The sequence below is a fragment of the Camelus bactrianus genome, chromosome 4 (genome assembly GCF_048773025.1).
Source record: "Camelus bactrianus isolate YW-2024 breed Bactrian camel chromosome 4, ASM4877302v1, whole genome shotgun sequence".
NCBI lineage: Eukaryota > Metazoa > Chordata > Mammalia > Artiodactyla > Camelidae > Camelus > Camelus bactrianus.
In genome coordinates this window covers 37765580-37779841 of record NC_133542.1, presented here as the reverse complement: position 1 = coordinate 37779841, position 14262 = coordinate 37765580, and the positions used below count along the sequence as shown (strand labels likewise).

Here is a 14262-nt window from a genome sequence, read left to right as displayed (position 1 = left end):
AAGGACCTGAGGCTGATAATTTGATGAAGGAAAACTCCAGCTACAAAAATCTTCATGGGACTTGCATTATTTAGCATATTTGGGGAAAGAAAACATTCTTGCTTATTTCTTCAGCCAAATTTGTTGCCATTGGAGCTGATGCATTATTGTTAACCGATAAATATTTAGAGAAATGAGCAGGAGCCAGACCCAGACTTAAAAATCCACAGCTAGGGAGGAGGAAATGAGTCCTTTTTGAGTCGATCAAGAGTATCTCTGAACTTTGCCTGTTTCACATTGCTACACTCCTGCTTTCTAGTCAGAGCCTAGAACTCCCAAAGAAATAAATAAAGCAAACAAAACCTAACGAAAATCACTTAAAAAGTGAGCTTTATGCTGTAATGCAGAAAGAAGGGTAAGAAAGGGACTCTTCCAGCTCAGGGAGAGCCATCTGCTTTCTGCATTAACCAATGAAAAACCAACAGCATTATTAAGTTAATGATAAAATAAAAGCTCCACTATTAGTAATTTATTTTCTTACTTGTAACCATGGATGGGTTTGAAATCCTCAAGTCTGTTACATTTTCATTTTCATAAGCCCAACAAATGAAGAAGTTGTTCAGCTGACTGGCTCTTTTCCATAGGAAAGTGTCTGCAGAGATCAGATTATGCTTTTAACATGGTTGACCAGCAGCTATAAAGTGTATTAAAGTATTTTTTTCAGAAGGTTTTACTGAAAGGGAAAATATATTTTTCCATTTGATTTTATTCCAAACGGGAACATGAAAAATGTGATGAGTCCATACCCTCCAAAAATTTTACCCTTGGCAAAGGTATGCCCAAAAGATAATGAGACTCCAGTTTTCCCAATTTTCTTACTCTAAGTTTGTCATTCACAAGAAATTTCAGTCCAAAGTAAGCACATTTTAAAATGCATTCATTTCATAAAGATTAAAACCATTAGCAATGATTGAGTTATCACATTACTATTATTACAGTCTGTTTTTTTTTTTTTTTCTGTGCTATTACCTGGGATATTTTGGTAGTCTGAATGCTACATTAAAAAAAATGGTTTGCAGAAGTTTGCACTCTTCTTTGTATGTGAAATCTCCAGAAAGCTCTAGTGTGAAATATTCTTCCTCCTTCTTCATTTAGTAGTTATTAATTAATTAAGCATGTGAGAAACAGTAGTAGACAAATGAGATGGTCCTTAAAATCTAACATACAAACACACATCTAGTGATTCTTTAACACAGAGAGATATTTTTAAGATTAAAATCTCCTGTTCACTTAAAAGTCATTACACAAGAATACCCTCTAGGGAAACAAACTGTTCAAAAAGAGGCAAGATTCCAAGAGCAGGCATTTGCTCTTACGTATAAGAACTTTTCTGGGTAAAAATACCCAATGCAAGTCAGAGAATTTTGATTGCTCACACATCTTCTCTATAAATCTGTTCTGCTTAGGTAGCGTTTTATTGTGATTTATTAGTTGCAGCATTTTCACACTTGGGAGGACACCAGCTATGTATGTAATTAAATCTAAATGGGTGAGCTTTTTCAAATGCCTTTGCATTTTCTTTTTACTGTGACTCACTGAAGAATTGTATTGGATTTATACTTGCAAGAGGAATTGGAAAATGATGGTTATTAACTGAGTTTCCTGGTTGCAAACCAAATAAGTAAGGATTTTATAGTGTCTGAGAAATTGCCTTCTACGGCCAACCCCTAAACTCTTATTATTTTTCTCCCCCTATTTCAGTTTCTGTCTTTATTATCGCTAGAATATATTGGGTCATTGGAGCAAGATGGAGGGGAGAGCCAAGCAAGGTCGAGTAACAAAAGATTATTACAACTATGGTAGAACTGCATACTCTCAAGCTCGAGACTGCTTCTCATCCAAACAAAGGAAGTCACTGATGCATAGCTTTTGTGACTTAATTTCTAGCCCAGTCTGATTATTTTTCAAGGTGCATAAAACAGAGATCAGAGTTTCAGAAATACTTTCTACAATGATACAAAGATTTTAGAAGTTAACGCCTCCATATCATCAGATTCCTCATTTTCCCCCTTTCCAATTCCAAACAAACCCTACGTCTGCCAACTCCTCCGTTTTACTGAGATTTTAAAGGAAGAGCTTCTTTGGTGATTATGTGATCTTTGGGCAAATGACATTACTTCTCTCTGCCTCAGTTTCCTTATGTGTAAAGTGGGGATTTCCTAAGGTGGGAGAAAGCACCTGAAGTAGCGCCTGGCACATGGGAGGTGGCTGTTAACGTTAGCTCTCCTAGTCGTGCTTATTTTCTCAACTCTTTCCATTTCCCAGAACCTTCTTCCCCTCAGCCCTTCCTAGACCCATCTCCCACAAGTGTCCCTCTCATCTCATTCTCTTCTCCTAGTTTTTCTGTCACCCTTTCTTGCACAGTCACGCCCCACCTGACAAGGATCGCATTGGAGTGAAGTTCCGAGGGTTTAGCTGGGATTTCAGGGATCAAGAACTTTCTCTCACAGGATCCGGTAACTTTGTTTTCCATTCTCTCTTCACAACACTTTTTTTTAACCTTAAAGAAGAAAAGACAAATAGAAAATTCAAGAAGATACTTTGCTCGGACAGGGTTCAAACTCCAAAAATGTTTACCTTAACTCTTATTTAAACATTAACTCATTGAGTAATAATCTATCCATGCTGAAAAGATCTTCATCTGCTAGTGGCATTTCACTCACACACACACACACACACACACACAGAGAAAATATTATAGTTAGAAGTCATTGTGTTTACTCTGTGCTAATGACTATGTAAGATCTTTAAATAATTTTTTACTCCTTACAATAACCCTATGAGGATGTTACTATTCCTCTTTTGTAGAAGAAGAGATTTAAAGAACAGAGTGGCTAAGTAACTTGCCTTAAATTACACAGCTTGTAAATGACAAAGCCATACTCGAAATGCTGGCAGTCTCAGAGGTCACACCAGCAAGTGACTTGTCTAAGACCAGCATCATGACTTAGGACACAGCGTGGCTGGCATCCTGTTCTGGCTTCTTTACTTGGACTTTCATTGGCCCACTCCTGCTTACTGGAGGGGACATGCCCATGAGCCTTTCCAGCTGTTGCTCAGCTGTTCCCAGGCCAACAGGAGGAAGTTTGCCACCAACTTAGAAAAAGAGGAGAACAATAAGAAAGGTTGGAAGCAAAAAGAATTTCTGCTTTGATTGAAAAGGTAGGGTATGGGCTGGGAGAGGCCGTGATGCAGAGGACTTTGACGTAAGTGTGCAATTTCTATGTGAACTGCATTTCTTCAACTCCTAGGGAATAATAAATTTTGGTTAGAAGGGGAGATACTTTTCAGGATTTCTGGTATTATTGTTTAACCCAACTGAGTGAAAGATATTTTTTCAGAAAAGAAGCATTATGAATCATTAAGTACTAAGTGCTAGGCAAAATTTAAAATTTTGCTTTGTTTTGTTTTTATAATCTTTTAAATTCTTACAACAAATAAAGTCAGGCCACATGCATTTCCAAATACCCTACCCTCTTCACTCCTTTCTCCCTTTTTCCCTTCCCCTCTTTCACTTCCATTCCCTTTAAGAAGTAACTGAATGATTAGGTCTTATGATATAAAAAGGCTAATGTGATTCTTGTCTCATGGAGCTTATATTCCTGGAGGGTGTGGAGGGTGGGGGAGGAGGAAAACAAGCAAGTAAGTGAATAATCACAAATTATGGTAAATGTTAAAAAGAAGGAAACTGAAAATTGAGAGAATGTGAGGGGAAGAGCTTACTTTTGATGAGATGTCAGAGAGTCTCTTTAAGGAAGGACAGTTAATGTGAGCCCGAGGGAATCAGAGCATAAGGTGGCCTCGGAACGTGGGGGAGACCAAGATCTATAGGTAATAAATCTCATGTGCAAGGATGTCTGTGGACAGGAGCTTGGTGTGTTCCAGGAACTATCAAAAGGCTAACTTGGCCGGAATTAAGTAAGAAAGAGAGAGCATGGATGAGATAAGACTGGAGATGGAGGCTGCAGCCAGACTGCCTGATGGATTTCATTTGAAAGAAACCACAGAGGGGTGCTTAAAACAGAACAGGACTTATGTTCACGACAAAGCTGGTTGTGCGGTGACAGTGCTTTCATTTGGGAAATCTCTTTAGCTCCCTTCTGACTAAAGCAATATTTTGTTTGCTCTTGGCTTGGTAGCAGTTGAACAAAGAGCTGGATGGCTGCAAGGTACAGTGGCTTAACAAGATAAACCCAGCTTCGATTTCCAGCTCTTCTACTTACTTAATGATATGGCCTTGGCCAAGCTTCTAATCTCCTGGAGTTTCAGTTCCCTTGTCTGTAAATTGGGAATAATAATGACTACCTTGGAAAGTGGCTGTGAAAATTAAGTGAGGTAATTTGTGGAAAGTGCTGGGCACTTATTAGCTCCTTGGTCCAGGCTCTCTTTAACCCTCTCCTTCCCCAAGATGACTCCTAGAATTCTAAATTTTTTTCAGTTGCCGATGTAGATGGAACAAATACTTGCATTGCTTGCCACAGTTCAAAGTTACTTTCGTCTGTTGCTCTAATTTGAAGTTCATAATTAATCATCAGGAAGTAGCTAGGGAGATGTTACTTATGACTCATTTTAAAGCTGAGGAAATTGAGCTCAAATAGCTTAAGTGACTTGCTCAAGGTCACACAAATTTTAAAAGGCAAAGACAGAATGAAATGGATTCTGAATCTTCTCATTTCAGATTTGTCTCTTCCACATAATTTCATGTCTTTCCTAAATGCCAAAAATAGTAGTTCTTGAATCTCACTGCATTGTCTCTAACAAGGGCTTTTGCATCTGTTACTTTAATACCATTCATACCTTACTCTGATTGAAAGAATGGGAATTTGGATGATAAGAGAAGAAAGATGATCAGGACACTATATCCCTAAATAGGTGGACCAGTAGAAAGAAGATACTCTAGCTCAGTATATCTCAAATTTGGATGTGCAAGTGAATCACTCAGGGACCGTGCTGAAATGCAGGTTCTGATTTGTAAATCTGAGGTGAGGTATGGGGTTCTGCATTTCTAACAAACAGACTTCCCGGCTTTGCCAATGCTGTTCAAAACGTGGTCTGTTGACCAGTAGCAACTGTCTAAAACTTTTGAGTCAGCTTTATAACTTTGTCCACAGTGATTACCATCTAATTACTTAGGGACCTGACTTCCTGTTTCTCCCAGGAGCTCACTCACACCCAGCCAGGTCAGAAGCACTTGCCTTCTGCTTCAGAAAGTGACAGAGTCCAGCAAGAACTAGATCCTGGCCACAAACCAGTGATGGAACCCACTGTTGATTTTTCTCCTGGGAGATAAACATTCTCCAAGAATGCAATATGTTAGCTCATCTCTGAAGACCGTGTCTTGGCAAATTGTTTTGTTCTCTGGCACCTGCCCAGCTTCAAGAAAACCTAAACAAGAAAAATCCTGAAGTAAATAGCAGCATACCCTAAAAGAGGGTGTTATCCCCATTTCATAAGGACTCTGAATACTACAAGTGTTCACATTATTTCTTTAAACCGGACTTCACCTAATGAATTTGTCATTAACTACTTCATTGAATGAGGGAGCGTGGTGAGGAAAACTCTGGAAGAGTATGAGAAATAACTCATTTGAAGGGCAACCCAAAGAGAGAGTAGTGCCTCTGAAACACCGTGAGTAACATATGGGGTGGTATAATACAGACCAGCATAAAAGAAACTTCATGGAAATATGGTCATTGCTAAATCAGCCCTACACTTGTCTCAAAATAGCAGCTCTGAGGTTTGAGGGATGGTGGGGTGGTGGTGGTTTGGGTTTTCATGATGCTATTATAATTGTGGCTAAATGCATTACACATTTACCAGATTTAAGTGGCAACATACAGCCATGTTCAAAAGAACATGAGCAATAACTGCTTCATAATTAAACATCCGATTAAAAGACACTGCTCAGAAACAAATCAGAAAAGTAAATATTCGTGTAAATCTAGATTTCATCACATTGGTATATTTTGAGTATGTGCGTGCACTTCTGTGTGCAGGTGTATGCCCGTGTGTCAAAAGTTCCCACAAATACTGGTATTACTTGCAAGGTATGTAAAGCGCTGCTAATATTTAGTTTTCTGATATTATAATATCTCTTCCTGGAATACAAATATCAAACAACTAAATTATGCTCTACCTTTGGTACTTTCTTTAGAAGGAAAAAGGCTTATCTGCAAGCAATTATATTATTTGGTCTTGATATTGTTAAGTGTTAAGTATGTACAGAACTTTCTAGTGCTTCTGCATCTTACCTCTTTGATATAAGGTATACAAGATGCACGGAGATTGTTGACCAGTGTTTTTGTTGTCTGTGGGACAAAACGAAGGTGTGGCTCAAAACAGAAATGCCTTAGCATCTTGTCTTTTTCCCTGATTGAGCTGAAACGGCTGAAAGTGTTTTTCAAACAACAAGAAGGAAAAGAAACTCACGTTACTGAAGTCAGACTATAATACAAAACAGAAATGAAAGGAAAATTTTGTTTCTCCTACTTTTGTTTTGGTCACTCTCTCATTTTGTTTTCATTCTTTTGACTGCAGTTAAATATTTTCCTCCCATCTGTTATTTCCTCCTTAATTTCCTTTTAGATTTTTTTTACTTTGAATCTCAACATTTTGCTTTGTTGCCTTAAGATTTGGGTTATAAGTAGTTGCCAGAGATCTAGCTTTGATTCTTTTAAATGTTTGACACCCTCACCTGACTTTTGTTCAGTCTCTGTCTTATTATTTACCCCCCATCTTGTTCTTTCTCCCTGTCCCCACCTCTTACTCTCATGGTCTTTGGTACTTTTTAGGTTCCTAACTCTGAGAAACAGTTTACACATTTACAACATCCGTCACTTCCTATACACTGACAATAGCACCCATCACTCCACATGCTGAGACCCAGGCGCTCGGGTTTAGAATTTCACACAGGTGACACAAAATGGAGAAACTCATCAACCTTCCTTACTCTTGGCATAAATTAAAAGAAATCCTTTGTGCACTGAAAATGTGACCTGTCAAAATCTCTCTGCCACCAAAAAAACACTGGCTTCCCTTATGGGACCTGGAGCCACTGGCCCGGCTGCAACCTGAAGAGATAATGTGAATTTAGGGCATCCTATGGATCTGTTGGAGGGAGTCAGGGGTTCTTCCTTTCAAGCCAACATGTTCCAAAATCTCGTATCAGCAGATAAGACTAATAGGTTTTATTTGCTTATTAGTCAGCTCAAACTTGATTTAAGCCAGACATGTTTTGTGGAAAGTGCTTTTTTTATTTTGAATTGTGGCTTTATACAAAACACGTTAAGATATAGTAACTTTTACTCAGGAAAGGTTTTTTTTCCTTTCAAAATTATTATTTATTCTTGGACACTAAGCCACATTCAGGAAACAGCTAAATTAAAAAAAAAAACAAACAAAGGTCATATAATGCATCTCTTACAATCTGAATACTATCTAAAATTTAGATAGTAAAAATTAATTTTTAAATTGCCTCATCATTCCCATTGATTGTTTCCCCAGATAAGAAGCACCTGAAGTTTAAGAGTATGCACAGACATCTGTAATGTCCCATCAACACTGTGAACTTTAAGTTGATGTACACAGATATTATCAAAGTATCTTGAGTCCAAAATTCATAATTAGAATATAGTTAACATAATGGTTAAATAAAATCCAAGAATTTTTTTTTTACTTTTATAGCATGATTCCTTTCCCCTTAAACTTGCTAAAGGCAAACAGCAAATGGAAAATGAGGTCATCACTATGATAGACCTCATTTCAAAAGGCCTAAAATAGGTTTCATAATTATCAAAATTTAACATTCGTTAGCCTACATTTCTCCATATAACCATTTTATGTAACTACAGGAAAGATGATTATTCAAAAACATTTGGTCACAGTTAGCCAGAAGGCAAATATAAACCCAGTAAGATTAAAACAGAAAAAAAAAGATCATTAAGGTAGTTCCTACCAATAAATTCTCCATCGCCAAGGGGGAGAGAAGGATGGTACAATGCCTCCTTCATCTCATTCTCTGTGCTGAGCTCTGTTTTTATGCTGAAAGGCCTCTTTTTGGCGGGAAATATGTATCATTCATAACTTGCAGACTACAGTGCTACGTCACTCCACGCTAAAGCCTTAAGACCTCATGCCTGGCCTGGAGGCCAATCCCCTGGACTCTGTTTGCTCTACCTCAAAGCCATTTGGGGTACATTAAAATCAGTTCCTGAAACATCCATTTGATCCTGTCACTCTCTTAGGACATCCAAACTGGCTTCATGTTCATGGTTGGAATTCATCTGTGACTTGTTTCCAGTAGAACTCTCTGCTGGGGCCAATCCCTCTGCTGTGTCCCAAATACCCCAAGAGGGTTCCCTCACTCTGCTCCTGTTTTCCTTCTCTCCACCACTCCCATCCTTCAAGGACGCATTCTTCCAGCCCGTGTTCCTCTCTTCCACAGGTTTCGTGCTGCAGTTTACTGACTAAAGCACTGGTCATCATGCTCTATAATCTTCAGTTCTTTACTGGCTGATCCTGATACACACATACTCTCCTTTGTGATCACAGGCCACGTGGAAGCAGGGGCCATAGCTCACTTATTTCCCATGTTTCCACACTACCTGCCAGGGTATTTCTCAGGTCTTTACTCATTGTTAGACAAACACTGTTCTGATAAAACAAAAGGGACCATTTCGGATGATGTGGATGTAAGCACAAATTCAAACAGAAGTTAAGTTCACCATGTTTTCCTATATTAAAGGTTAAAACTGAATAATTCAGAGTAGTTGCTGATAATTTGGGATCATCTACAAATTGATCTTTTCAGTTGCCTGGAGGCTGACAGATAAACCCATGTTGTTACTTTAATGCTCATTTACCAAACATTCACTGACTTGAAACTGGAAGGGGAGCTTCAAGTACAGTTTAAATGCGAGAGTCTGATAATGAAACTAGTTGGTGCACACCTATTGTAATAGTTCTTTCACAAAAAGAGATTGTATAAAGGGATTAAGATAAGTTATAATATATTGAGAGCATATTATTGATACATTGAAATTGCAAATTATCAGGGTAAGAGGACTTAGGTGGGAGTTGGAAAGTTTCACCACAGGCCTAACAAAATATAATACATTCTGTATCTTGTTTTTAGTTGAGTTTTGGTGAAATCATATTGCAGAAGGATGGGATTCTGGGCATATCTCTGACAGGGTGAGACTCGCACTCTCTTAGTTTAGAGATATAAAGTTGGAGGGGGTGATACTATCTTCAGGCAGAGAAAAGGCAGAAGTAGAAATCTGTGAGTGAATTTGACAAGTTTTGCAAGGCTGGCTAAAGAATCTAAGGCAAGTACCATAATGTTTTTAGTTTTCTGCTTGGATTTGATGAGCTGGTATGTAGCTAGCTAGTTTTAATACAAAACAGAGCATAATAAGTAATTTAATAGTAGAGTACTAAAATGCCATGTGAGAAAAAAGGAAAAAAGAGGTTAAATGACTAGTGAAATCTTCATAAGGAGATGACATTTTAAAAGAGAGTTTGAAATATGAGAAGAAAATAGTGAAACTCCCATCCAAGGAACAGCATGAATAAAGCCACGGAGCAGACGAGCATGGTGTTTGAGACAGCAGAATTAAGCTGAAACAGAGGGTAAACCAGGGAAACAGGGAGATAAAAGGTTGGAAAAGGATACTGGGGTCAAATCACAAGCCACCTCAAATTATGTGTTGAGGAGTTTGAGATTGGAGAACCACCTATTCTGAGGAGGAGACAAAATTTGAACTCGCTTGGTTTAGGAGGATTATAATAGGGTGAAAATTAAATTTCAATTAAGCAGAGGTAGGGGGGCAGGCAGAGCAGGGGGTTTTTTATGATAATATAAGTAAAACATAGTGATACAAAAGGATTAGTAGGGGCCGTGCCTGTCATTAATAGAGCAAAAGTGTGTGTGTGTGTGTGTGAGAGAGAGAGAGGGAAAGAGGAAGAATGAGCAAACTGTAAAACTTTAGTTTGAGGTAAGAGCAGCATAAAACTACAGGTGACAGTGAGCTGAATTTGGGAACGTAGTTTAAGTTGCTTCCCAGCCATCCCTTAAGAGGGGAAAGAGGTAAATGTTAAAGATGCATGAAAAACAATACACTTAAAGAGTTATTATAGGATTCCATAAACTGTGCTTTTGATAGCTAGAATGCTGATTCACTCCAAGAGACGTTGGGCAAGTCAGTATTTTAATCTGAATTTATCTTTCTTCAAGTTGAACCTAGATGCCAATTTTTTTCTTGAAGGCTAATAGGAGTTTTCCGGTCTTCCATGCCCGGTATTCCATTACCCTATCAGAGAAACAAGGATTTTCTTGATACTTCTAACATTCCCAAACCTCCTTATATGTGACTTTGGACAGCTAGTCTCTTCATCTGAACTGCTTTGCACCTCCCCCTCTGTTTATTCATGCCTACATCTTTTTCCTGTCAATTCCGGCTTGCACTACGATTCTTCTGAGCTCCTGCAAACACATAGGTTGTACTGGTGTGAACAGCAAAATAGGGAAGCTTATCCTTCTGCCTGTTTTTCAGCAAATCAAAATATCAGCGTGTACTTATGTGCGGACTTTTATAGTCTTACCTGTGTGTGGCTACTGGATTCTAGGTTCTTTGATTCAATTTTAAGTTATTTATTTAAGAATTCTTTACTGAGGTTAAAATCACTTTAGGGCTGGGATTGTGTTGAGCACTGGCTGGGATTTTTTTGTTGTTGTTCTGAGGATAAACCAGAAAAACAGACTAACACGGTCCTCGACCTTATCTTATACAACTTACAGCCTAGGAGGGAAGGCAGAAGTTTAAAAATGACTTTTTAAAAAAGTGACAAATTTTACAATAGAAGTGTAGGAGACCAGGGAAATTTTTTGTAATAATCTTGTAAATCACAGAATATAGAGTTAATTATACTTAAGCATTTAGGGATGCATGGTAATATACTTTTTATTTATTCAACAGAATTTTGAGCTAAATTTGGACACTGCACAATAGAATAGCTAGGTCAGTGCAAACTCATACGCTAATTTAAAAGACTACTTTTATTTCAAATATACACGATGTAAGTAATTAACATTAACAATGTGTAATCTTGATAGCTGTCATCAGGGAATTTTTAAGCTAAGTAATTTGTATCTAGTATAACAACAAACTTAAACATTGGGGGGCAGTGTTTCAATAATTCTCCCTCAGGGTTGCACTGTTAATAACATCTTTAAATACATAAGTAAGAGGAGATGTCTGAATTAAGACATATATTATAAACCCAGTACATATGTCACCCTTCATTTAAAACTATATGGATCAAGTACCTGTGATTTAAAATTAAATAAAATAGTTCATGTCATAAAAATAAGTCTAACAGAAAATTGCAATACATAATATTCAATATAGTACTTATGATTATTTTTATATTTCAATAATTAATAAGAAAAAAAGAAAATAAACAAGAAATAATGGGATGAGGAGAGGGAAGAAGTTCCAGCTTTTGTCAAAAATGAAATATAACTTAATTCATCACAAAAGGAGTACTTCTTAATTTGGCTCAATCAAATATTTTTACTCTAATAAAAGATGAATGAGCTATCAAGGCCCTATTAGGCTCCATAAGGAAATGCAAATTCAGGGCTGCAAAAGTTGAAACTCAGACTTTTTAAATCACACACTAATACTGCTTTTCAAAAAAAAATTATTGAATTAAAGATTCTTTAAATTCTATGGAGCTTTACAATTTTCAAAAGTTTCACACACATGATTTTCTATAATTCCATAATAACCCTTTTTTAAAATTCCCTACTCCTGTATGCCTCTTCCCCTCCACTCTCCCCACTGGTAACCACTAGTTTGTTCTCTATATCTGTGAGTCTGCTTCTTTTTTGTTTTATTCACTAGCATGGTGTATTCTCTTTTAGATTCCACATATAAGTGATATCATACAGTACTTGTCTTTCTCTGGCTTATTTCACTGAACAAAATGCCCTCTAAGTCCACTCATGCTGCTGCAAAATATTGTTCTTTTTTATGGCTGAGTCATACTAACACTTCCTAATATTCTCATTCTTCTATTATGTACACAGAACAAAATTCCACTGTTTTCTGGAACCCTGTGTTTCCTTAGATGCACACCTCTTTCTCATAGATGTCACTAAGAAATCTAGAATCTGATTTAATCTGAGGACAAATAAATTATTAGACAATCTTTTAAAAGGGAGAATGAAGCCCTTAAACTTTTAAAAAGTCAATGAGAGAGTATCACTATCCAATTTTTTTTTCTAAGCAACATTATTTTAAAATCCTCCCTCAGGCTACCTTTAAAACTGTAAAATAAAGGTTCAGAAAATAGTCACTTATGACACCAAATCACCAGTGACCCAAAATGAGCACGTTCAGAATCTGAAGTAGAAAATAGACAATGATTCATAAAGATTAAGCCCACTTAGGCCTCTTTGCTCTTGCCTCAAATTCATGGTTATTTCAGATAACAGTATCTTTTTCTAGATTGTTTTCTCCAGTCTGTATTTTCTATGCTTTAAATGACCTCATATCTTAGTGAAATTTAAAAGTATTACTTTATTTTAGTATGTGTATGCGTGCATGCATGTGTGTGTGTAAAATGTCTTAAACAGCCAAAAAATTCTTGGAGGAGGCAGGTATATGAGGGAGGTGAAGTTATAACACTGGCCTCCCTTAGGCGTTCAATAGTGTTTTAGTTTGTTTATAAAGAGTTTCCAAAATCTGCTGCATATTTTAGTGACTTTTTACTTACCTTCTCTCCGTCTCTACAGATCTTCATAAACAACGAATGGCATAATTCGGTGAGTGGCAAGAAATTTCCCGTCTTAAATCCTGCAACTGAGGAGAAACTCTGTGAGGTGGAAGAAGGAGATAAGGTGAGTTTCCTGACACTAGTCCCATTTTATGCCAGCTTTCTTTGCTGCTCACATTCTGAACTCTCAATCCCCTATTCCATGTTTAAATAGACATGTCATGAAAACATGGTTTCCGGGACGTCTGGGGAAATGTTCTTGGTACATAAAAGGCACTTAGTAGTCATGTAATGACAATGAGCCTGTGCTTCTGGGTGTGGTGATTCTTTTCATGTTATTTTCCTTGCTTGTTTTTCAGTTGAAATAGGGTCTATATTTATTGTACAAAGAGACTGCATATGAAGTGATCGGTCATAGGTTTAAAAAGTAGAGAAAGCCTTTATTCATATAAATTTCTTCTTAAGGTGCAAACAGAAACTAAAGAAAATTTAATATAAGACTTCTGTAACAGTATATTGCCAAGTTATTTGTTAAAAATCATTGAATTAATATTAATCAGTACCTTTAAAAATTGAATTTTAAAGTGACTTAAATTGAATTGCAAATTAAAAGTGTTGCTCTCCAGCTAGTAATACTAACAACAAAAACTAGCTTTTATAGTGGTAATTTTTTAAAATTCTAAATAATTTTTTTAACTTAATACTCAATCCAAACTGTATGGGCAAAGTATTTTTAACCGCTTGTACAAATGATGATGAAACAGCAGCATGGAAAGGTTGAGTAATTTACTCAAAATGACACTGCTAATAATTAATGAAATCAGTGTTCAGATGCTGTGCTTCTGGCCTCAGGGCCTGTGACTGGCAGGTTTACTGCCTTACCCTATGATTATTATAAAAGTAAGAGAAGGTAATATTAAATAGTAGGGGGAGTGAGGAGAGTAAAAGCCTTCAGAATTTTTGTATAAACACACATCTTAAAAAGCACACAGTCTAATTTGAGAAGATTTTTCTAGTCCTTAGTTGTCCAGATGTTATCAAGCTTTAAATTTCTGTCACGTAAAATATCAAGAGGTAAATTATTTTGCTCCGTGAAAAGACTACTTACTGGAAATTGAAGTCAGCAAAACCCAACCCATCCCAACACTATGTTTAGTTAATTGTAGCAATCACGTGCTCCTGTCTTGTCTCCGTTCTTTTATTACTTTCTTCCTAATCAACTAATCTCAAGGTATTACACCTTGCAAACCTATTTGAAGGTAGCAATAGACCTGAGGGGTTCTTTGGGATTTAGGGAAGATCCTGGATTCAGGTTGCAGTATTATCAAAAGAAACAAGACCCATGCCTTGAGGGGCAAGAATGCAGAGTTTAGACAGAGGGCTCAACAGCCTGAGAAGTAGAAGCAGAATAGAATGGAGACACATCACCTGCTTTCAGATTTT

At 37.1% G+C, this 14262-nt stretch overlaps 1 protein-coding gene and 1 long non-coding RNA gene across 3 annotated transcripts in view; one reads left to right on the top strand and one right to left on the bottom strand.

Annotated features, from left to right (window-relative positions):
• LOC123616246 (uncharacterized) overlaps positions 1 to 2929 on the bottom strand; it is a 65751-nt gene extending 62822 nt beyond the window's left edge. For both annotated transcript variants that reach the window (XR_012506398.1, XR_006724164.2), the window contains exons 1-2: positions 2415 to 2929; positions 521 to 631 (exon numbers count right to left, since the gene is read on the bottom strand). This is a non-coding gene — a long non-coding RNA (uncharacterized LOC123616246). The remainder of the gene's footprint in view (positions 1 to 520; positions 632 to 2414) is intronic.
• Positions 1 to 14262, top strand: part of ALDH1A1 (aldehyde dehydrogenase 1 family member A1) — a 48738-nt gene that overhangs the window by 652 nt on the left and 33824 nt on the right. The window contains exon 2 of the mRNA XM_010952763.3: positions 12839 to 12943. Within this exon, the coding sequence (XP_010951065.1) occupies positions 12839 to 12943 (105 nt within the window). The remainder of the gene's footprint in view (positions 1 to 12838; positions 12944 to 14262) is intronic.